This window comes from Sander lucioperca, chromosome 21 (genome assembly GCF_008315115.2).
Source record: "Sander lucioperca isolate FBNREF2018 chromosome 21, SLUC_FBN_1.2, whole genome shotgun sequence".
In the NCBI taxonomy this organism is placed as follows: Eukaryota; Metazoa; Chordata; class Actinopteri; order Perciformes; family Percidae; genus Sander; species Sander lucioperca.
Window position 1 is genome coordinate 17495010 of NC_050193.1, and position 23339 is coordinate 17518348.

Sequence of the window (23339 nt, forward strand, 5' to 3'; positions counted from 1 at the left end):
TCCTTGCTTGAACCGGAAGTTGTCTTGGTCCGCCTTCACAAAGGCCGTCTCAAAGTTCTTATTCCTGCGCAGAGGAGCGAGGATCTCTGAGGGATCTCTGAGGAGCTATGAGCGAGGATACACGAGAGCTCCCTTCCCAGGAAGCCATGCTTCTGAAAGAGTTGAAGAAAGGATGTCTCATCTCTCTAAAACAACTGAGTTTTCTGTTGCATAACTAAAACAACTTTTGAATGTACACGTTCCACCAAAACAAGTTCCTTCCCGAGGCTATTTTGCAGCGGCACCGTCATTGTGTCCGGCGCTTAGTGCCGCCCAAGACGATTGTGATTGGTTTAGAGAAATGCCAGTGAACCAGATCACGTTTTTCTAGCCAGACCCTCCTCCACAGCGCTCTGGAGGAAGGTCTGGCAATGCGAGACTAATGCTAAAGGCACCTGATCAAGTGTCAGTTTTTGACGCGCTGGGAGTGAGACTGTGCGAAAACAGCTTCGTAGAAAGGAGAAAACTGAAAAACAGTTGATAAAGTAATGCTAAGTGAGGTGTTTTTTTTAAAACGTGGTTGTAATGCTGCTGATATTTCGATTCACACCACAGAAGAATTTCTTTGGTAGTGAGGAATAATAGACGTCAGGTGGGAGGAAAGCTCACCATTTTAGCACAGACCTCTATTCACCTGAGTTGGTTTGTGCTTCAGTTGAATCTCTTGCCTTATTTTTTAAGTTATTTTTTTTCCTTCCTTCCTTCCTCTTCGTTCTTTCCTCTATCCCCTTATACCACGACTGTCCCAGCCACTAAGACAACCCTGCTAGTTTCTTAAACACACACACATCGCACATAACCCTCTCCTGACCAGACTGTGTAGTACTGTGAGTGTGTTTTTTGTTCTGTCCTGCCTCGTCCTGTGTGTTACTGTCACGTCTGATCATTTTAACACCACTTTTACCCACCTTGCACTTGTACCCTCAATGTGTGTGTAAGAGTGTGTGTGGTGGTGGTGAAGGATTGGAATACTAAAGTAAAAATCAAACCAGGCTTTGGACGGGTGAATAATTTAGGCAACTGTTCTGAATTTGCTGAAACACAGTTTTATTTAATAATTTGAAGGAGTCTCAGCGAAATTGTCATCACATCCTTTAGTAAAAATATACATTTGTTTTCTGGAAAGTTTAGAGTTTTAATGATGTTAAGTTTGTCAGAGGTTTAGTTGGAGAGGTTGCTTCAAAAGATAAGCTTTTTTTTAGCTATAATAGTCAATAAGAAAGCACCGCTGGAATAATGCTTATTCATTTCGAACAGTCTTTAGTTTTTATACTGCCATTCTTGGTTTCCTGAACACAAGGTAGTAAAAATGCATGCTGAAGTTATGTATTACATGCAGAGATTTGCAAATCATAAATGTCATGTAAAAGTGTTATGTAAGAGACCCAAAAACATTGTTAGAAAATGGCACCCAGGATGTTTTGCAGGTAAGGTATCCCCTGTCTGTAAACTTGTATGCTCCATGAATTCACTTGACACCATTTTGTTTCCTCCAGGAGAATAAATCCCTTTAGGCAAATTTCCTGCCATGCAGTCCAAAAATATAATGCCTTTACCTATAACTGCATCAGGTCAGTACATTTTCCCTGATCACATGCTGGGTAAAAACAGCAAAATGATTGTAAACTCACAAAGGATTTAAGTCAAATCAAAGGCTGTTGAAAACACTGGTCAGTCCTTTGTTTGAGGTCACTTGGAGGGATGCAAAATGGCCACAAGAAGGAGCTGCAACATTACATGATAGCAAATGAAACTTTTTAATGTGTGTGTTTCTCTGGAGCACTGTTGGTCACACATATAAACCATTTATAAACCCTTATTAAAATGGTTTTAATGGTTTATCACACTCTCCGAATGCACTTCAACAGCCCCATTCTGAAGGCTTACATATATAATCACACACATATGGATGCATTATATATGTATGTGTATGTACATTATGGCATATATATGTGTATATACACAGATATTCATGTTATGGATTTATTTATGTACTATGGGTATATAAATGTTTTCATATATCTATATATATGCTGTATTTTTCTGTGTGTGTGTGCGTGTGTGAGCATGTATGTGAGAATGTGTCAGTGAGTGTGAATCTTATATATTTAAAAAAAAAAACTCCCTTTCCCGCCTTTACCCCATCACCCTGTTCTCCTACTGGCCCCTCTGTAGTTTGTCTTTTTTCGCAGATAGGTGGGAATTTAATTTATTAATCCCATGTTACCCATCTTTGTCTCAAAATATCATTGCAACATCTGCAATCGGCAAAAGTAGTTTGTGGTATCAGTCGTTACTGAAGTGAGGTAGTTTGCTTAGTGTATTTGTATTTTGACAAATACTGTCTGTATGTAGCATTGGCTATTGTCCAATACTTCACATTTTGAATGATTGTAGCAGTGGAGGATAAAATCTTATATGAACCTTGTATTACCAGAAAAGAGGTACTTAGAAAGAACAGGTTATTTTAATTTCACTTGCCATTTTTAAGTTGCAACTTGCAACAAGTAAACGTAACAAGTACATTTTAAGCAATCGTAACTTAAGACTAATATATTTAATATGATTGTATTTACTTACCTTTTTCAAGGCTACCGGTTACCTTCATTTTTTTAAAAAGTAATATCAACTTGTTAGATTTTACAGTGGATATAACTGTGACAAAAACCAAAATGAATTATAAATACTAAAAAATATAAATGTTTACATCACTATTTTGTCTTGTTTTTGGGATACATAAAAGCTAGTTTTCAGCCTAATATTAAAGCTGCACTAATGAATATTTTTATATGAACAATAGATCAAATGACTGTGTGTAATGTAAGAGGGGTCGCTTGTAATGATTAACCCACAGAGAATTATCAATCAGTTATGCGTTGCAGTTCCCCTCAGCTCTATGGAGCTTTTTAGCCTCTTTAAAGCTAATTGTTTTGGTTTTACGAAGTACCAAAGAGAAGCGGACAAAGATAGCGACATAGTGGACCATTTAGCAGCTAAAAAGTTTCATACCGGTATTTGTCTCAAGAGATGGCGGTGACCAAAGCAGAGTTAAAAGGAGAGTAAATATTGGACTTACATTCACCAAATGAGCAGAAACAAAACTTCAAAGTAATGCTAATGTTGCCAAAGTGTGAATAGGCAACTGTATGCTAACGTTAGCCATATCAACTAAGAATTTGTCGGTGTTGTTTTCAGTTTGTTTCCGCTGCCCTAAAGTTGACAAAAGCATGCAATAGTCGCTGCTTTAAATGCTAATATTCGATAGCAAATGGGTAGCAATGCTTCCAAGGCCAGCTTAGGGTCGGTTAGCGGCTAACAGTGGTGTTCTGTGTTAAAGGTTGTCGCGGCTCAGAGGCAAGTCCTCACAACTCTCCCACCACATCCCGTGGGCCCCATGGAGGCTCCAACGAAGAGATCTGGGTACTGCGCAAGCCCGTGGCAGGTAACTAAGCCGCGTTGCGCTGAGGCCTCAACCCCTGACTCCTTTAAACTCCAGGGCTCAAACAGTATCTGACATCCGTTAAAAAAAAAGACTTGGCCTGCCTGGCAGTGCCTTGCAAGTGTCTATGGTGTTGGTAAATGTCCCAAAGAGCAGAACCTATCCACACATCCATTTCTTTGCGCTAAGAAATGAATGTTTGAAGGCTTTCAGATACTCTTTGACCTGCTCCTGACAGTCCTCATGTCCTGCTTATCCCTCCATCTGAAGCTTAGCTTAACTCAGCGGCCTCATGTGTAGGACTGCAGCCATCTGCATCGGTCTACAGTCTGTGTGTCTTTCCAACTGGATGTATGGGGCCGTCTTCATGTGAGAGAGAAGAAAAAAACTTAGGAAAGAGAGAGAGCAGAAGAGTGAGAGAAAAGAAGTGTGTGTACAAAAGGTGTGTCTTGTTTACTCCACTTCTGTGTTTGTCGCTCAGTCGTCCGTCACCCTGTCTGTCTGTCCGTCCGTCCTGTCCATTCAAACACATGCTGCCCAGTGCATTTCAATGGAGAGTCACACCTGTTACCACGTTGCTTTGGATATCAGCTAAACCACTCAATTTGTGTGTGTGTGTGTGTGTGTGTGTTTGTGTGTTTGTGTGTTTGTGTGTGTGTGTGTGTGTGTGCGTGCGTGCGTGCGTGCGTGAAACTGTATGCATCCATCTGTGTGTTGCATGTGTGCAATCTATACATATTGTTTGGGTGGTTGCATGTGTGTGTAAATGCATGTGTGTGTTTTTGTGTGTTTTTGTGTGTGTGTGTGTGTGTGTGTGTGTGTGTGTGTGTGTGTGTGTGTGTGTGTGTGTGTGTGTGTGTGTGTTGCAGGTGGAGACCGCAGCAGTGTGGGTAGTTCTGGCAGTGTGACCAGTGTGAGGTCGTCTGGCAGCGGTCAGAGTGCCGGCAGTGCACACATCCTCCATGCACAGGCTGAAGGGGTTAAGGTACGATGACACACACACACACACACACACACACACACACACACACACACACAGACAGCCACAAACAAATTGGTGTATATGCTCTGCTTTGTTTTGTTAGTTCATTTATGTCCAAGAGGTGCATAGTATCATAAACAAAGGAAACCTGAAATGGCGCAGACCAAAGAGAACATTATTGGCAGTGTTTAAATGAAAGCAGCAGGGAAATTAAGAATTTAGAAGACTTTATATACCGCTGGAAAAAAAGATGTCAAGGTTTATTGTACAGGTCCTTCATTTTTCAATGATATAGTATGTTTCCTGGAAAGAACTATGTAATTTCTTGTTCAGTTGGTACACAATTTATTCATTTCAATTCTTTATTAGTGTAACAGAGAGAGTCAGTCACAGCAGGTCAGCTGAACGTCCAAAAATGTGTGTACAGGCAAGCATACATTTCAACATATCTTATATACAGTTATATACAGTTTCTAATAATACATGAATTACTGGTGGAAAGTTACTAAGTACATTTACAAAAGTACTGTTCTAAAGTACAATTTGAAGGTACTTTTACTTGTAAATACTTATGTATTTACACTTTATGCTACTTTAGACTTTTCCTCCACTACATTTCAGAGGTAAATATTGTACTTATTCCTCAAATTTACCTGGCAGCTGCAGTTACTAGTGTAAAAAAACACATGTTAACCTTTCAAATGCAATGTATTGGCTCCATTGGGTCCCAACTTTTGTGTCATGTATCACCCCTAACACGTTAATTACATTTTGTTGATTACATTTCTGTACTTTCACTTAAATAGGATTTTTTTTACGCTTGTCATGGAGTATTACATGAATGTAGTGGGACTTAACTATTTCTCTGTAACAATAACTGTTCATGACTAAATAACCAACAATCAAAGTTAAAGTTTAAAAAAACTCCTAAATTATTATTGATAGAGATTTGAACACTTTAAACTCAGTTTATGTGCCAAATGTACAGTACACGTCATACATTTTCTGCAAGCGTCCTGTTAATAAACTGCAAGTGAGACATTTTTAAACCTACTAAAACATCCACACAGCAAAACTAGATCCAGACTGACTGGTAGCATCTGTCTTCTCTGAGTGCCACTCCATTCATTCCTCACCAGCGCCAGTCAGATTCTGATGACAGTGCTCGAATTGGAAACTTCAGAACCAAGGTTTAAATGTGATTAATGTAGTAATACTCAGCAAACATCACAGATTCTTTTTCAGACAGACTTTCCTACAGAGATCAATCTTATTGGAGATGATGAGGTTTTAGAATTGGCATTTTTTGTTTCTTAATGAGTAGATAAAAAGGAACCCAACCAATTTAGCATTTAGCAGCTAGAGTCATATATATTTATAAAAGAAAACAGCAACAGGAACGACCCCTGGGCATGTTCGTCTACGTGCTGCTTGAAGAAACAATTCAACTTTTAGGAAACTTTGATTTTGACTTTGAATATAAATATTTTTTAAGCACTAATAAGTTAAAACCGGGGAGTCACTAGTTATTCCTGGTATGGATATGTAATTTATGTGTGTGTGATTGTAATCTCATCGGGCTATGTATCAATGGAAAGGATGTAAAGAAATGTGTGCACAAATGACACGGGAGTTCACTGAGAGACACTCCCATTGACAAGCGATTGTCAATTATCCCACACCTGGCGACACAGAATGGGAGGAGCAGAATGTATTTTAGGCCATTGTTGAGTTCATGATTGAAATACCCCTGACGAAGGTCCAGAGCAGTGTTACTCATTGCAAGCCTCCTGTGGCTCGCCAAGCTTTAATTTGTTGCTCGCATGGCAGTAAATAATATGGTGATATGATCATGCAGTCAATACAGATATTCATAAAAATGTTTTTTTAAAAGCAGGGCTATAACATAAGCCTAAATCTGCTCTATTACAAAAAATGAATAGTTAAAAAATACCCAAAACAGCGGCATTACAAGATAATAATATAGACTAGAAAAGATATTTAAACTTGCTCAGTGCGGAGTTGCCAATTTGACCGAATGTGCTCTTGGATGGTTAGATACATGATAGCTGATGTAGAAAAAATTGCATATTGTATGTTCAGGGATGACAGATTGATAAGCAGCCACCAATTATTTTACTACTGCTATTTATGACTGAATGTAACTTTTGATACTTTGTGGTAAAAGTGGCTCGCCTATTGACTGTCCTATCAGTGTGGCTCTCATGAAAAAAATAGTGAAGACCACTGGTCCAGAGGGACCGAAATGTTAGTTTTCTTAAATAAATGGTGATGCTGCAGCAAGAGCAGTGTGCGGGATTTTCTCTTTCTTCAAGCTACAACAAACAACAACAAAGTGATTAAAAAAACAAATTATTGCTGCTTTAATGCAACAACATGTAAGTTGCTACATGCCAGTTCACGTGGATGCATTTGTGTCTGTGCACTTTCAGCTTCTCGCCACAGTCTTGTCCCAGTCTGCCAAAGCCAAGGAGCATCTACTGGAGCAGTCCAAGTCTGTGGACCAGCCTGCAGGTAGGACAGGGAGGCTGATCCCTCTTCAACCCAGTTTAAGTTTCACTGTAATGAGTTTACTTACGGTAGGAGCGTTAGATATAACTCTTGAATTAACAGGAACCATGCTTGCAAGTGTTATGAAACTGGTGGGGAAATGTTTCGAGTAGAGAGAAAAAGATTAAAACCAGGTAGACAGAGAATCGGGTTAGAAAAATGACTCATGGTCTTCTACACGCACGCACGCATGCACGCACACAGACAGATCTTGGCTGGTTTAACAGACAGATGGCCAAGGCAGGAGATGTGGGAGGAAGTGTAGAAGGGTGCGCTCGGTTAAGAAGGTTTTTTTTTAATCTTGGAAAGCAAGAATGCGATTGGTTACTTATCAAAGCAATGAGAGAGACTGACCAGAAATTGATTGTTGGATAAGGGCAGAGGTTAGGTCGGAAGTCAACTCATGTGTTGTGTGCAGTGATGGGGCGACAGCTTGACACTGGCCAATGGTATTTCTCCCAGCAGGCTCCGCCAGCTCCTCTCGGACATCAAGCCAATCGGGCTGTCCACTCCACGAAGCGCCGCCTTACGATGCCACAGCAACCAGGAAGGGGGAGGGGCTAGGCGAGGGGAAGGTAGGACAGTCCTAACAGATTCAGTCCCACAGATTCAGTCCTCTCTCCGTCTTTCTTCCAAACACACGAGTCACATACAGACAATCACCACCATCAACATCTAACTGCAGCACGATGAGAATGTAGCTCAGTCACCTCAACCACAACCCTCTCACTCTTCTACACACACATACATACTATAGATATATTTATATTTATACACACACACACACACACACACACACACACACACACATCAAGATGTCCCAGCGGTTTCTCTCGCAACTGGCCTCGTCCGTGCTGCGAATGTTCGGATGCAGCCATGACACGGTGAGTGTGTGAATGGAAGATCTCCAGCTTGATCTTGTATGAATCTTGGAACGATAAATTTCATGTGTGTGTGTGTGTGTGTGTGTGTGTGTGTGTGTGAGTGAGAGAGAATCTTTTCCTTCTCTTGTTTATCTGCTACCTGCTATCCATCGTTATTCATTCCTTTTAGTTGCAGCTTCTTCTCTTACATTGCGGTATTTTTCTTCTTTTGCAGAGACAAATGTCTCTCAATTGATGGTTGGTAGGTCCGCCTCAGGCAAGGATAACTCTAGATATCGGTGTGTGTGTGTGTGTGTGTGGGTTTGTGTGTGTGTGTGTGTGTGTGTGTGTGTGTGTGTGTGTGTGTTTGCTGGCAGGTGCTCAGCAGTATGCATGTCGTGGGTGGACTAACTCGGCACCAGAAGTGTGAAATCTGAGCTTACACCATGTACAGTAAGCTGTTGTTTACTGTAGTGTGTGTGTGTGTGTGTGTGTGTGTGTGTGTGTGTGTGTGTGTGTGTGTGTGTGTGTGTGTGTGTGTGTGTGTGCGGGCCTACATTGAAGTTCATTTGTCTATTGTCTAAGAATTTCAAGGCTTGATAAACAATTGAGCATATTTAAATAGCAGGTGGTCGTGGTGGTTGTGTGTGTGCATGACTTGCCTAGAGTATGTGTTTGTGTGTGTGTGTGTGTGTGTGTGTGTGTGTGTGTGTGTGTGTGTGCGCGTGTGCATGCGTGCGCGTGTGCTGCCATGTTAGCCATGTTCTCATGGCCATCTGTTAGCTAGAGTCCTTATTCCTCAGCACCCATGATTGTCCTAATGTTTCTTTGCCTCAGTCGGGTAAAGAGGATGAAAGATGGGAGGGAAAACCAATCAGCTTTGAGGGACAGTATGGAGGAAGGAGGGTCATGGGGAAAAATGAAGAAGGATAGAAGAGAAGAAGAAGAAACAGGCAGAATGGAGAAAGACAGAAGGGATGTGGGACTTTAAAGAGAAGCAGAGTGCGTGGGAAGAAGTCATGCAGTGGTTTTGCAGTTACACTCGGCCCTGTAGCTCCGTTCCCTGCTGTCGACCATCAGCATAGCAGCAAATCAACAGCTAGAACTAGCTGTTGCAACCAGCTCCATGTTTAATGGTAATTCTAACATTAGCATTAAACAACCAGGCTTTGAAAATATAGCAGCTATGGAATTAACTTATAACTTACAAATTAACTTTCTAAAACATTCAGCTACAATTTTAGCAATCAACAGCAGAGCTTTTGTTGTTTGTCCTGTCTCAGCTGGCTGAACATTTTGGACGGGCTCTAATGAACAGGAAATCACCGTAGATAATGAGTTATGTGCTTATACTGTACGATATACAGTATATTTTTAGCTATCACCACAGTAATACAGCGTTTTCTTCCCTTCAAGAGCAAAAGAAACATCATCATTTCTATTTTGTCTTTACTTTCCAGCTGTAAAGTGTCAAATGCAGATTGCCTGCTGTTGCTTATCTGCATCTCCTGCTGTAACATTTCAGATACTGTAGGCAGGGCCTTTCTCCCTCCTAACTTTAGCCTGGTTTTCACTTCAGGGCCAAGCAGGGCTAATTCATTGACTTTAGCAGCATCCAGGGGTGTCACGATTTCGACAGGATCAGCGATTTCCCCAGTATTTCTTTCTCTCTTCACCTCGCCTACTTGCGCACGTCCGTAGAAAAAAACAACAATAGACAGTGTAGCTTACCGGCTAGTAGCATGCAGCTAAAGACATAGAGTAACATTAGCTTACTGGTAGCATGCAGCCTGAATTTTCCAGACACCATGGCCGCTACTAAAGTCGGAGAACAGAAAAAAAAATGTGACAACATTTTGCCTTCCCCGTGAGTGAGTTATGGAAACAAACAACGAAGATAAAGCATATGGGCTCCGACGGGACTCCATAGTGCATTTATGTGCACCTCGTTAAACTAATAGTACATGCTATTGCACTCTGAGAAACTCACACTATTGTTGCAATCTACCCTTCTGCCATCTAGTGGCTCTTATTGTGGCTTTGCCGTCCCTGTTAAAGAAAACAAATGTTTAAATCGAAAAGTGAATCGAATCGTGATCGTAAAGTCAAAAGTCAAATCGAATTGTGGATTTGGAGAATCGTGACACCCCTATCAGCATTATTACAATGATCCATAAATGTATAAGAATGTGTATTTGTGATATTGGTAAAGATATATCGGTTAACGGTCCCTTGCTACAGTATCTAAATTGTGGCCCCTGTTTGGCCCCTCTTGGCCCTGCTGAGAAAAAGTGGCTGTTGAAGAAGCAGACACGGAGCTAGTGACAGCATGCCCCCTGTCTTCTCTCCCGTAGAGCTCAGAGGCCGTTGTCCAATGGCTGAGCGACTTTCAGCTGCAGGTCTACGCTCCAAACTTCCTGGGCGCTGGGTATGACTTGCCCACCATTAGCCGAATGACCCCGGAGGTAAGGCAACTGAACCCTGACCCCTGAACCCCAGAGAGGTGCCAGGCACTTCCAAGGACCACAATGGAAACAAGTCTGCACAACTTTGATTTGTCCTTGATGTTTTCAAGATGCATGTATACCATTCCCTTTAAAAAATCTCAAATGAGCACATTTATGCTGCTCAATACTTTCCCTGCCTCCTGCCAAAGCTTTCACCTCTCACGTCTCTGCGTTTTTCTTTGACCCCTGTTAAAAAATAATATATTTTTTGGGTCCAAAAACTGCACCTTATAGTTTACAAAAAAAATATTATTGTCATGCCTATTAGGGCTGCACGATATGAGGAAAATATCTAATTGTGATTATTTTGACTAATATTGCGATATGATTCATGATATTGGAGGTAATGATCATTTTTGTATTATTCTCATTTTCATTGTGAGAGGATCTGTACCAAAAAAGATTTTTTCTTTAGTCTGTAGGATAGGATTTGTAGGCCAGGACATCTCTGCAGCACCACAATACTTCATTCAGAATGGTTTGACACAAATTTTGCCTTCAACAAATATTATATATTTCGATATTGCACTAGTCCATATTGTGATTTCAATAAAATTGCGATTAATTGTGCAGCCCTAATGCCTATGAGTATTTTAAACGTGAATGAAATTGACTCAAAATATTTAAAAGGCTGAGTTGATTCTATACCTTTTCACTGTCTTGTCGAAAGATGAGAAGATCGATACCACGCTCATGTCTTTACAGTTAGCCTAGCTTAGCACAAAGACTGGTTGAGCTGGGTTCCCCAGTTTGCGGTCTTTGTAGCATGCTAAGCTACTGGCTGCTGGCGGTAGCTTCATATTTACCTTACAGGTGTGAGAGTGGTATCAATCTTGTCATCTAACTCTCAGCAAAAAAGCAAATGAAAAGTGTATTTTCAGAAACTATTCCTTTTAAAAAGGGTACATTTCCAATAACCTCACTCTGTGCTTTCAAAGCTGAAATCCTAATAACTCAATTTGCGTAATATATGGAGCAATATAAAAGTAATGCATTGACAACACTTTCACCTTCATTGTTTGAAAGTTTACTAAGCATATCTTATGATTGACATAAAATCAAACATAACTAAATGATTCCCTTTAATAAAAAAATAAAATAAAAGAATCCATAATTTCAAAAAAGCTCAATATATCCACACAACCTCCTGACTCTCCCATCATCTTTAACACTGCTGCTGCTGCTGTCTGTTCTGAGGAACTAGACTGATGAGCTCTGCTATGCTCACCTACATACAAATAATAATTGTATAGCATACATAAATTATTTGTATATATACATACACTGAGGGACTGTGCATGCTGAATGGTTCAGAGCTGAGCTGTCTTAAACAAGGTTTTGTTATCAGAGATATGTCATAGTATTCTGCCCTATTCTACTGTATGTTTGGGTCACATCTGCATATAATTTGAGTTATGCAACCGTGTGTGTGTGTGTGTGTGTGTGATTGTGATTGTGATTGTGATTGTTCATGTATGTTTGTAAAAGTGTGTTCCCGTGTGTCCAACACAACTACCACTAAAACACACAGAAACAAAAGAAAACTGACACAATGGCAGGATGACACAATGTTTTGGTTTATTAATCACAGTTCATTTTAATACACTTAGTTTGTATTTAAATATGAGCTTGTTTTACTTATCACAGTAATATAAAGGGCTGAATTTAAATGATATCATGGAGAACCGAGCTGATTCTTTCTTGTAGATGCTTCCTTTTCACTGCAGACATTTGCTTTGGCTTTCCTTGCTTTTCTTATGATTTTGAGACATTCACATTTCTGCTCTCTTCTCAACTGGCAGACGCTTTCATCAGATGTCACGCTGTCACTTGTTTCTTTGTGTTGCAAACTTTCCTCTGTGTGTGTGTGTGTGTGTGTGTGTGTGTGTGTGTGTGTGTGTGTGTGAGAGAGAGAGAGAGAGAGAGAGAGCAAGAGAGAGAGAAAGAAAGTGTGTGAGAATGACTGCTGGACTCTTGTGGAGATTTTAATTCCCTTTTTGGGGGAAAAGTCTGAACATGCCACCAGTGTATCTTACTTGTGTGTGTGTGTGTGTGTTTGTTTCTGTGTGTAGGATCTGACAGCTATCGGAATAAGTAAACCAGGTCACAGAAAGAAGATGACATCAGAGATTAACAAACTTAGTGTCACTGATTGGCTGCCTGACCACAAACCTGTAAGTACAACACACACACACACACACACACACACACACACACACACACACACACACACACAAAAACACACACATGCATTTACACACACATGCAACCACCCAAACAATATGTATACATTTTGTGCATACAAATACACACATGCAACAAACAAATGGATGAATACAGTCACACACACATGCATGCACGCACGCACGCACGCACACACACACACACACACACACACACACACACACACACACACACACACACACACGTCAACACTTTAATTAGATGCTAATCTGTTAAAAGAAAAAAGCAAGCTAACAGGTGTAGTGTCAGCTAGTCTTGTAAGCTGTCATGTTTCTGGTGTTCCTATAGGCCAGTCTAGGAGAGTGGCTGTCTGCTATTGGTCTAAGCCAGTACCACCAGGTGTTGGTGCAGAACGGTTACGAGAATATCGAGTTCATCACTGACATCACCTGGGAGGACCTGCAGGAAATAGGCATCATCAAACTGGGTAAGAACGTATAGCTAGTCAATACAATTTTCACATCAGAACATATGGCCACCATGATGGCAACAGTAACCCCTTCATGGTGTTAGAGTCTGCATGTGTTTTTGTCTGCCAACAGGATTCAGCACCATAGAGAGCAATTTTTGCTAGGTCTTTGCAAGCGTATCGAACCCACGATTAGATCTGTGGCAAGCATTTATATGTGCTGAATTTAAGTAAACAGCTACCCTGCAACATAATAACAGATGAATGTGAGTGGGGCATAGACATGTTGTATATGGAGCCCCGAAACTGACCAAATGTAGTAAAAGGTTATCAGACAAGTCAAAAATATAACTGACCGAGAAGGACACTTGGAGAGCACAGACCTCCGCAAAGGCCAAATGCCCTATCTCGCTATGTTTACGAAAGTAAAAAATAAATTGTGTACCGTCCCGTTGATTCGGATCCACTCTAAAATCTATTTCTCTCTTCCTTTTATCCATTGCTACACTCTTCCACCAAGTTTCATGAAAATTGAGCTAGTAGTTTAGTTACCTATAAGTAGGTAATAAAGGTTTATACTTTTCTCGCTACCTGCTGTTGGTTAAAAGAAAAGCTAACTACTAAACTAAATTTAATCATTTATCTATTTCATATTTTCCCCACGCAATAAGACAAAAAAAAAGATATATGCACCTAAAGATAATGTTAATGTTATGATGAAAGAGGCACCGTGTCTGTGAGCTTTCAAGTAGCATTAGCTAGTTAAGTGTTTGTAAGTGTTAGCTTGCTGGCTAAAATGCTTTAGCTACTGTTACAGTTTTAACAGTGATGCTACAGCAGTATGCAGTGCACTATGGATATGGTTAACATTACATGCACTGGCTGGTTTAGTTTTATGACAAAAGTTAGTTTCAGCTGGGTAGCTAAAAGGTCCGGTGCACAGTGTGTTTTCAGTTAAGCTAGCTAGCCACACCGTCCTCTCAACGGTGTGGAAAATAGGGAATAGATAGATGATTAAATGTGTGCCAAGTCCAAAAAATAAGAAAATAAAGGTGTAAAAAGAGCCAGTGAAATTTAAATAGAGCAGTAAAATGTATTATGTTTTTCAAAAATCAATAAAGGAAAACCTTTTGCCATATATTGTTTCCGGGCTTTATAGTTGCAGCCCATGTTCATATTGTGAGTTTAGGGAAAATCTACATGTATAATTAAAATAATTTTATTAAAATAATATTATTTTATTTTGATTTCAAATACTTTTTAAAACCATCTTCATAGAAGTTACCTTAATTAAACAATAAATGTAATTCCAATCTTCTAATGTTTTAGGCCACCAGAAGAAGCTGATGCTGGCAGTGAAGCGGCTGGCTGAAATGCAGCGCGGTTCCGACGGCCGGGGCTCGCTCAGAAAGAAGCCCCTGCCAATCACACAGCAGCAGGACGTCCTGTCCATGGACAGCCCGCCTCCAGACGGTGAGCTAACAGATGCTAGTCCCATAATGAGGTTCAACTGTGAGTGTGTGCACGCCTTAGCCTATCTAATGACATCTCTCCAAGGCCAAATAGTTTATAATTCGTGTAACAGTACAGTGATGACCTCCTGTCCTGTTGGGATTAATATTCATTTTAATATTCATTTTAATCTAAAACTGTCAAACTCAAGACCAGCGGGCCAAATCTGGCCCCTTGCAAATTTTGATCCGGCCGCATATGATTCACAACAGGTTCACAACAGATTTTGGCCCGCCTAGTTGTGCACCAAATCAAAAACTGAAAAACTGTTCAATGTGCAATTACGCGACACACAGAGGAGAATTTGGCACATTTGCTGACTTTGAGAGTCCCACACAACCAGAGACTTTGCATATTCAGGCTGTGAAACAGGTTGTGACTTTTTTAGGGCTTTATGTGGACCACACTGTAAGTGAGAAGACTATATGAGACACGCAATAATACAGTCAAAGATATTTAACTTTTCTCTTCATTAAAGCACGTCAATAAACTAGAGATGTTCCGATATCGATACCAGTATCGAAAAAAGCCTCCGATACGTGGTATTGGCAAGTACTGGAGTTTATGCACGGATCCAATACCATGTAATTCTACTTTAAATTAGTTTATTTATGTTCTTTTTCAATTATGACTGCCTGTCAAACTGGATAATAAAAGAGTTTAACCAGAGCCAGGCCGTACAACAATGATAGCAATCCTATCACATTCATACAGGGATAGAAGTATACAGCTGTTAAAACATAATAAAATATATGACACACTGGTATCGGATCGGTACTCTGTGTCAGGCGATACGCAAGTTTAGGTATCAGAATCAGTATCGGGAAGAAAAAAATGGTATCAGAACATCTCTATGATAAACTATACATATCTGGCCCTTGATGTCATTCTTCTTTCTGAGTGCGGCCCCTACTGAATTTCTGTTTCACACCCCAGATCTAATTCATTAATTCTAAAGCTGTTTTTCTCTTTTTTCACAGAGGTCATGTCTCCAAAGATGAGCACTTTCCAGGACAGCGAGTTGAGCACAGAGCTGCAGAGTGCCCTGATCCAGCCAGGGCAGGAGGTCAAAGCTCAGCGAACACGCAGCAAAGACCATGATGAGGTGATGACAGGAGGGGGAGGAGGTGCTGGGCCACCTAAGAAGGAGGCGCGGACTATGAGGCAGCAGAGCAGCCAGGGAAGCAGCTCCTCCCACAGAGGCAGCGCCTCCTCCCAAGGCAAACACCGTCACTCCCACTCCCAGCCTGCGCCTCCCTACACGCCCCCTCACACCCCTACCAAGACTAGAACCTCATCTTCCTCCTCCACGTCCTCCGTCCAGAGCACAGCGTCCCCGCAGGCCAAACACAAGCCGCCCCCGCAGTTCATCCAGGGGGAGAGGCCTCAGTCGCCGCGCTCCCACCCCCCTCAGTCTCCAACCCAACGCGGACCTCCGTGTGCCCAGCTCCCGCCCCAGCAACCTCAACAACAGCAGCCTCAAGTCCAGCCGCAGCAGCAGGCACACCCTCAGCACCATCCACAGACGCAGGCGATGGAGGTTAGGGAGAACCAACAGCCACAGGTGCCGCTGCTCTGCCTCCCGCCAGAGGCTGAGCTGGCTGAGAGAGACGGAGAAGAGCCTTCTGCGCTGCAGAAGAAACGCTCCCACAGCCTCAACCGATACGCCGTCTCAGATGGGGAGTGCGACGAGAGAGCAGGAGGAGTTGGAGGGCGAGAGGGAGGTGGAGAGGGGGAAGCAGAGGTGGTGGGGGGTCAGGGCTCTGCTGCCGTCAGAGGGGACGGAGTTAAATACGCCACGGTGACCCACCGCGTCAGCCGCAGCCACTCGGTCCGCAACCAGGACAAGAACGCCAACCGCACCCTGACGCAGTCCTTTGCTCTGCGTCAGAAGAAAAAAGGCCCGCCCCCGCCGCCGCCCAAACGCTCTAGCTCTAACATCTCCACCTCCAACTCCAACCTGACGGAAGCCAACACACTGCCGCACACGCTCACCACCACGGGGGGGATGCTGGACGTGCCTTACCACCAACAGCGACGAGCCAGTGACCTGGGTGTGTCCATAGAGACGGCCGCCGTGGAGACGAGCAGCGTGGGTAGTGTGAGAAGCATCGCCGCCATGTTAGAGATGTCTTCCATAGGAGGTGGAGCCAAAGGCATGGCACTGCAGAGGAATTTCCTGCAGGTATTGCAGAAAAATTGTCCATTAGTTTACACAAACAAGTGCTTCTCTAAAATTTGTATACAGTATGTAGTTAATGTAAAGGTTAAAGGTTAAAGGGTTAATAAAGTATATATTCACACGTGCAATATTATGTTTTTCTGTGTGCACTAACAATGTGAAAAATCTCAGGACCTATAATATCAATACTATCTATATTCACAAGAAGTTTTTATACAGTGAATTTCCAATTTCAACTTTATCTTACAGCTCTTTTGTCTTTATATTGTTTTTCTACTTATATATTTATATTTATGTAGCTTTATATTTTCACTGTATATTTCTATTTCTTCTTATATTTTTGTGTAAAACTGACTCTTAGAGAAACACACAAAAATTCCAATGCACCTGCACAGCTCTGTACCTGTGCAAATGGCAATACACATCTGTTCTATATTCTATTCTTTTCTAATGAACTAAAGCATGATCAACTGTATGGTTGTGTGTTTACCAGGTGGGGAAAACACGCGATGCCATTGGTCTGGACGGTGAAGTGGTGAACCGGCGGCGGACCATTAGTGGCCCGGTCACTGAGCTGGTGGCAGCTGCCAGGCGTGAACAACCAACTCCCGCTGCTTTACCCTCTCCCTCCGTCCAGCCTGAAACCTCCCCTCCCCCTGTAAATTCTTCCTCCCCAAACCCTCCATCCTCCCCCCACCCCAGCTCGGGAGGCAGTTCGTCAGAGAACCTGCCGTTTGCAGATGAGGGAAACCTGACCATCCGCCGCCAAGGACGAGGAGAAGGAGAAGGACAGGTAGCTATCTATATATGTTTGTCTATCTATCTATCTATCTATCTATCTATCTCATAGACTGTAAAGATGGGTGACGCGTCTCTGCTTCCTCCCACTGTATAAAAGTGAAGCCAAAATATCCCGTATACGGGCGCTGCTATTTTTGAGAGTCGGAGTAGTAATTGGGCGGTGGAGCAGGGGTCTCATAGCCCCGCCCATACACCCGTCCAACCATTCGCAAGCCAATCACAGCTGTCAATCATGACGTTCTTTATAGCATCAAATGACTAATGAAAACCAATCAGAAAAAATCAACACTTGAACAAACAGCAGTGTAATAAGAACTAGCTAAAATGACAGAAACCATCCACCAACAAAAATTGATTTGACGTGTACTTTTTTGTTTGGCCCATGTCCCATCCGTTAAAACAGAGGGGGCGGTATTTATGACATATACTGCAGCCAACCACCAGGGGTAGATCTATCTATTTAGCTATCTAGCTATCAATCTATTATATATTTATCTATCTATTTAATCTTTCTATCTATATATTATATGTACATCATCTATCTATGTAATGTAATGTCCTAAAATCAAGCTTATGTGTTCTGTAGGCTTTATTTGTGTTATCCTTTGATCTTTGTCAATGTTTTTGACTGTTTGTGCAAAAATTACCTCTTGTCACGAATGTATGAATTTTCCGTTAGTGTGTATTTTGTGTTTGTCTGCAGGGAGACGGCGAGGGTCCCCAGGGAGACGTGGATTACACGCAGGAGGACATCACCAGGGTTGAGGCCACGGCGACCTTAAAGCGACGGCCCCGCAGCTCCAAGCCCCACCCCAACGGCTCCGACTTCACCCTCCAGGAGTCATCTACTGTCAAACGGCGGCCCAAGAGCCGCGACAAGGAGCCTGAGGGCTACGCAGACCTGGCTGCTAACGGAGAGCCTGTGGGGGCCGGGCAGCCCAACACCACGCAGCCAGTACCCTACCAGAACGGCACGGCCACAGTGAAACGCCGCCCAGTGTCTGATGCTGGAGTGACAGAGCAGCCGCAACCTCAACCTCAACCTCAACCTCAACCGCAAGTGACTGCCACGCCCCGCAGGGACAGTGTGGACCAAGGCGCTTCAGTGGCCAATGAAGCAGGCCCTGTGAGAAAACCAAAGCCTCCAGTCTCCCCGAAGCCTGTGGTGGCACAGATAAAGAGACAGGGAGGCCCACAGTCCCCCCCACAGCCGATCTCCAACAAAAGAGTCCCCCTGCCTGGCCCGGGGACGCCTGGAAGCCCAGGTACTCACGGCGTATGATTGTGGGTTTTCTGTCAGATGGGGATGAGGTTGGGGTCATTATTTGAAAATTTGCAAGTGCTTTGTAGTAAAAATCAACATCTTGGTGTTTATGGCCATAGTGGAAGGCAGGGCAAAAAGCCAGCAGTCATAAATAGGGTCGAGACACGATGAATTGTACAAACTGTCGGCTACAGAAAGTAACACAGGGCCCTCAATTCCAACGTCAGAAAGGTTTGGGAGGGAGTTTGAGACACTATTTGAAAAGCACTTTGTTTGAAGCTACTAAAGCCTTAAAGCCACCAGGGTCAGTATGCTTAAAACAAACTGCCAATGTGGTCGAATGACAAGTCCAAACATGTAATCTGGCCACATTGGCAGGCAAAAGGCATTAAGTTTATTATAAGGATCCCCATTAGCTGATGCCTAGACGACCAACTAGTCTTCCTGGGGTCCAAAACAACATTAAGTCAGACAATATTAAATCAGACAATAGGAAAATAAAGTAATAATGACAATCTAAATAAACAAAATAACAAGGAAACAACCAGAAAAACCCAAGAAAAAAAAGATCTAGAAAACATTGCATAAGAGCCTTATGGGCGATTATTCCAAGTATTAGTCAAATCCTCAGGCGTAACCAGGGAAACAGAGTTATTGTTTAGAAAAATTTTAAATTTCGAATTAAAAAATGAGTGCCAAGAGGTAATATATCAGGATGCAGATGCCAGTCAGTGATCTAACCCCGCTCTTTTTTTCCATGTCTCTATTTCTGTAGTGAATGGAAAGAAGATCCCTCCACCTGTGTCGCCTAAACCGGCGCCCCCACCCACGGCACCCAAGCCGGCCAAGCTCATCCACTCCATGACCAGCCCCCCCTCCCCTAACCCGGCCTCTGCCCCGGTCAAGCAGCACCATGCAGTGGCCCGACAGACCAGCTCACCCCCCTGCTTCCCCCCTTCCAACATCCCCAGCCCGCCAAACGCCAAGCCGCTGAGCCCGTCTCCGCAGAGCCCCCACACCCCGCAGACCCCCACTACACCACAGACGCCCCAGACTCCCGCCACTCCCAGCCCGACCCCGCCACCCGTCAAGCCCCCTCGCTCCTCCATCGGTGGGGTGTCGGTGGACACTGGGATGGCGGGAGGCGGGGTCACAGTGCCGGCCGCTACGACACCGGACTTCGGTGTAGATTCATTGGTGCATCAGAAGCTGGAGGAGACAAGTGCGTCGCTGGCCGCCGCTCTGCAGGCCGTGGAGGACAAGATACTGCGGCAGGAAGAGTAAGGAGCACACACACACACACACACACACACACACACACACACACACACTTCTATACTCACAGAAAGAAAACAAACACACTTCACATATACAAATTCTAATCACTTCAGTCATCATCAGGTCAAAATGTGTATTTGTCTAATACTTTGGTTTATGACTGAATATCTGCAAACTAATGGTATTCCCATCAGCTTCAGCTGTAGTCTATAGTTTTCTTAGCATAATGCTATAGGACCAGCTCCAGACTGCAATACATGAATAATGTTGTTTCTTTATAGAGCTCAACAGTGTGGTTCTGGAACTAAAAATCCCATTCAGTATCTCCATAAGGATTTGGATTATTAGCCATAATGTCAAAACCATCAAAGTTTAGACTTTCCATGAGCTACGAGGTTGTGAAACACAGGTTTATGCCCCTGTAGAAGCAACAAGTCAGTTTGAAATCAACCTTATTTTAAGAAAAACACTTTTATTTGCGATGTCATGAAGAAGTAATACACTACCCACAATCGTAACAGTGATGTGTCTGATTGGTGGAGTTCGCTGTTACAGTCTTGTACCTTTGCCTTTTTGGCATTTTTTAAAATGTTCCTTTGCGCCTAATCAAATGTTTTACGGTCACGATTCATCTCGCTTGTTTCCAGGCTTAAATAAGCATTTAATGAAACGTCAATGGAGTAGTAGGGCGGATAGAAAGAAAGAGGAAAAACATGACATTTCTTACATAGTTAGTGCATACCATAAGGTTTATTTTCAGAAGTGGAGGGAAGTCAGATTTAACTTCTGAGGACCCTTAGAGGTCAAATCCAAGGTGGCCGCCAGTCCACCAGGTCTAATGTTCAAAAGTGCTTCCTTTTCGGAACCAAAACTTGGTGTTTTTTCAACTTAATTGGTGATACTTTTTTTACATACTTTACCTTTACCTTTTTATGACTTTTTTGACATACTATACTATGACTTTTTAATGTCTTTTTTCGACATACCGATGATCTTTTTGACTTTTCGACATACTATGAGAAGAAAAGTCAGGAGTGCTCAGAAGTTCAAACAAATCATGAAGGTGCTCTTTGGAAGGAGAACACAAAAATTCAAAAGAGAAAAAAGGTCCAAGGCACTCTTCTAGTAAATTCTTTAAAGCCTTTATTTAAATGGCTATTTCATATCGAAATCTTAGTACGTTACAATTGAACTGGGCAGCAAGCCACGCGTAGCAGCACAAACGGCCTTCTTTAAAGAGACCTTTTTTTTTTTTTTTTAACTATACTATACTATGAATCTTTTAACATACTATACCATGACTTTTTTCCTACATTCTATACCATGACTTTTTTATGACTTTTTTGACATACTATACATTTTTTAACATACTATTCTATGACTTTTTTATTAAATTTTTTGACATACTATACATGACTTTTTTCGACATACTATACTATGTTTTTTTTCGACATACTATACTATGATTTTTTTTAACGTACTATACTATGACTTTTTTTTTTTTAAGATAATTTTTTGGGCATTTTTAGGCCTTTATTGACAGGACAGCTGAGGAAATGAAAGGGGAGAGAGAGGGGGAATGACATGCAGCAAAGGGCCGCAGGTCAGAGTCGAACCCGGGCCCGCTGCGTCAAGTAAACGCTCTACCAACTGACCTACCCGGGCGCCCACTATACTATGACATTTTAATGACTTTTTCGACATACTATAAGTTGTAAATATATACTATGAAAAGTCATAAAAAAAAGTCATAGTATAGTATGTCAAGAAAAGTCGTAGTATAGTATGTTAGTATCAGAGACCTTAATACATTTCGGTCCTTTAGTTCCCATTGGAAACAGTGGCTCATTGATAACTAAGATATGCTGTTGCCACCTTGTGTTAGGTTGTCTGTGAATTTGTCCTGCATCTTGCATCTTACTATGCTTGCTTGGGTTGCCCATTGTGGTCTGCTTATGATGTAGCTTGTTCAATGTCTCATGTGCTGCTTCATATCTATTGTATGCATTGTTGTTTCTGCTTGTTTGTTTGTTTGTTTGTTTGTTTGTTTGTTTTTCTGTGACTGATAGACCTATTAAATGCTTGTGTTTATGCAATGTTGCTGTATGTTGTGCTGTTATATGAATGCACTGTATGCTTTGACTAACAAATAAGTGTCTAACACTGCTTAATGTGCTGATGCATGCCTCGCTGTATGTGATATATGCTAGTCTTGTCTGCCGTTATTGGTATTTGCCTGATGCTGCTTCTTGTTTGTCCTGCATGCTTTATGTACTTCATGTCTTGCTGACTTTTTTATATGTAGATATTATCAATGTTTTGTCACAAAGCGTTGCTTTTCTTTAAGTTAATGACTGTTTTCCCACCCCTACCCGTCTTGTCTTGTTTATTTGATTTTTATGGAGCCTATTGTAACATCTGGCCAGGGACTGTAGATGAAAACGAGCCTTTTGGCTAAATCTACAATGTATAGTATGTTGAAAAAAGTCATAGTATAGTATGGCGAAAGTCATCATAAAAAAGTCATAGTATAATATGTTGAAAAAAGTCATAGTATAGTATGTTGAAAAAAGTCATAGTATAGTATGTTGAAAAGAGTCATAGTATAGTATGTCAAAAAAAACATAGTATAGTATGTTGAAAAAAGTCAAGTAATATGTCGAAAAGAAATTATAAAAAAGTCATGGTATAGTATGTCGATAAAAGTCATAAAAATATCCTAGTATATTACGTCGAAAAAACTCATTAAAAAGTCATAGTGTAGTATGTTGAAAAAAAATCATAAAAAAGTCATAGTATAGTATGTCGAAAAAAGTCATAAAAAAGTCATTGTATAGCATGTCAAAAAGAGTCATAGTATAGCATGGCAAAAGAAAATCATAAAAAGTCATAGTATAGTATGTCTGAAAAAGTCATAAAAAGTCATGAAAAAATCCAGGTTTGTTGAAAAGAGTCATAGTATAGTATGTCGAAAAAAGTCATAGTATAGTCTGTCTGAAAATGTCATAAAACAATCGAAAAAGTCATAGTATGTTAAAAAAGGTCATAGTATAGTATGTCGAAAAAAATCATAAAAAGTCATAGTTTAGTATGTCAAAAAAAGTCATAGTATAGCATGTTGAAAGACAATCATAAAAAAGTCATACTATAGTATGTCGAAAAAAGTCATAGTATGGTATATTGAAAAAAATTATAAAAAAGTCATAGTATAGTATGTCGAAAAAAGACATAGTATAGCATGTTGAAAG

General features: G+C 41.6%; 1 protein-coding gene across 10 annotated transcripts in view; it reads left to right on the forward strand.

Annotated features, from left to right (window-relative positions):
* Nucleotides 1-23339, forward strand: part of caskin1 (CASK interacting protein 1) — a 137720-nt gene that overhangs the window by 102022 nt on the left and 12359 nt on the right. For 2 of the 10 annotated variants that reach the window (XM_031318660.2, XM_031318666.2), the window contains 12 exons: nucleotides 3377-3481; nucleotides 4348-4463; nucleotides 6914-6995; nucleotides 7494-7606; nucleotides 10249-10359; nucleotides 12474-12575; nucleotides 12934-13072; nucleotides 14384-14527; nucleotides 15547-16751; nucleotides 17242-17541; nucleotides 18229-18814; nucleotides 19589-20093. In XM_031318660.2, coding sequence (XP_031174520.1) covers nucleotides 3377-3481; nucleotides 4348-4463; nucleotides 6914-6995; nucleotides 7494-7606; nucleotides 10249-10359; nucleotides 12474-12575; nucleotides 12934-13072; nucleotides 14384-14527; nucleotides 15547-16751; nucleotides 17242-17541; nucleotides 18229-18814; nucleotides 19589-20093 — 3508 coding nt within the window. The remainder of the gene's footprint in view (nucleotides 1-3376; nucleotides 3482-4347; nucleotides 4464-6913; nucleotides 6996-7493; nucleotides 7607-10248; nucleotides 10360-12473; nucleotides 12576-12933; nucleotides 13073-14383; nucleotides 14528-15546; nucleotides 16752-17241; nucleotides 17542-18228; nucleotides 18815-19588; nucleotides 20094-23339) is intronic. The other 8 variants (XM_035997082.1, XM_035997083.1, XM_031318663.2 and 5 more) reach the window with 6 other exon arrangements.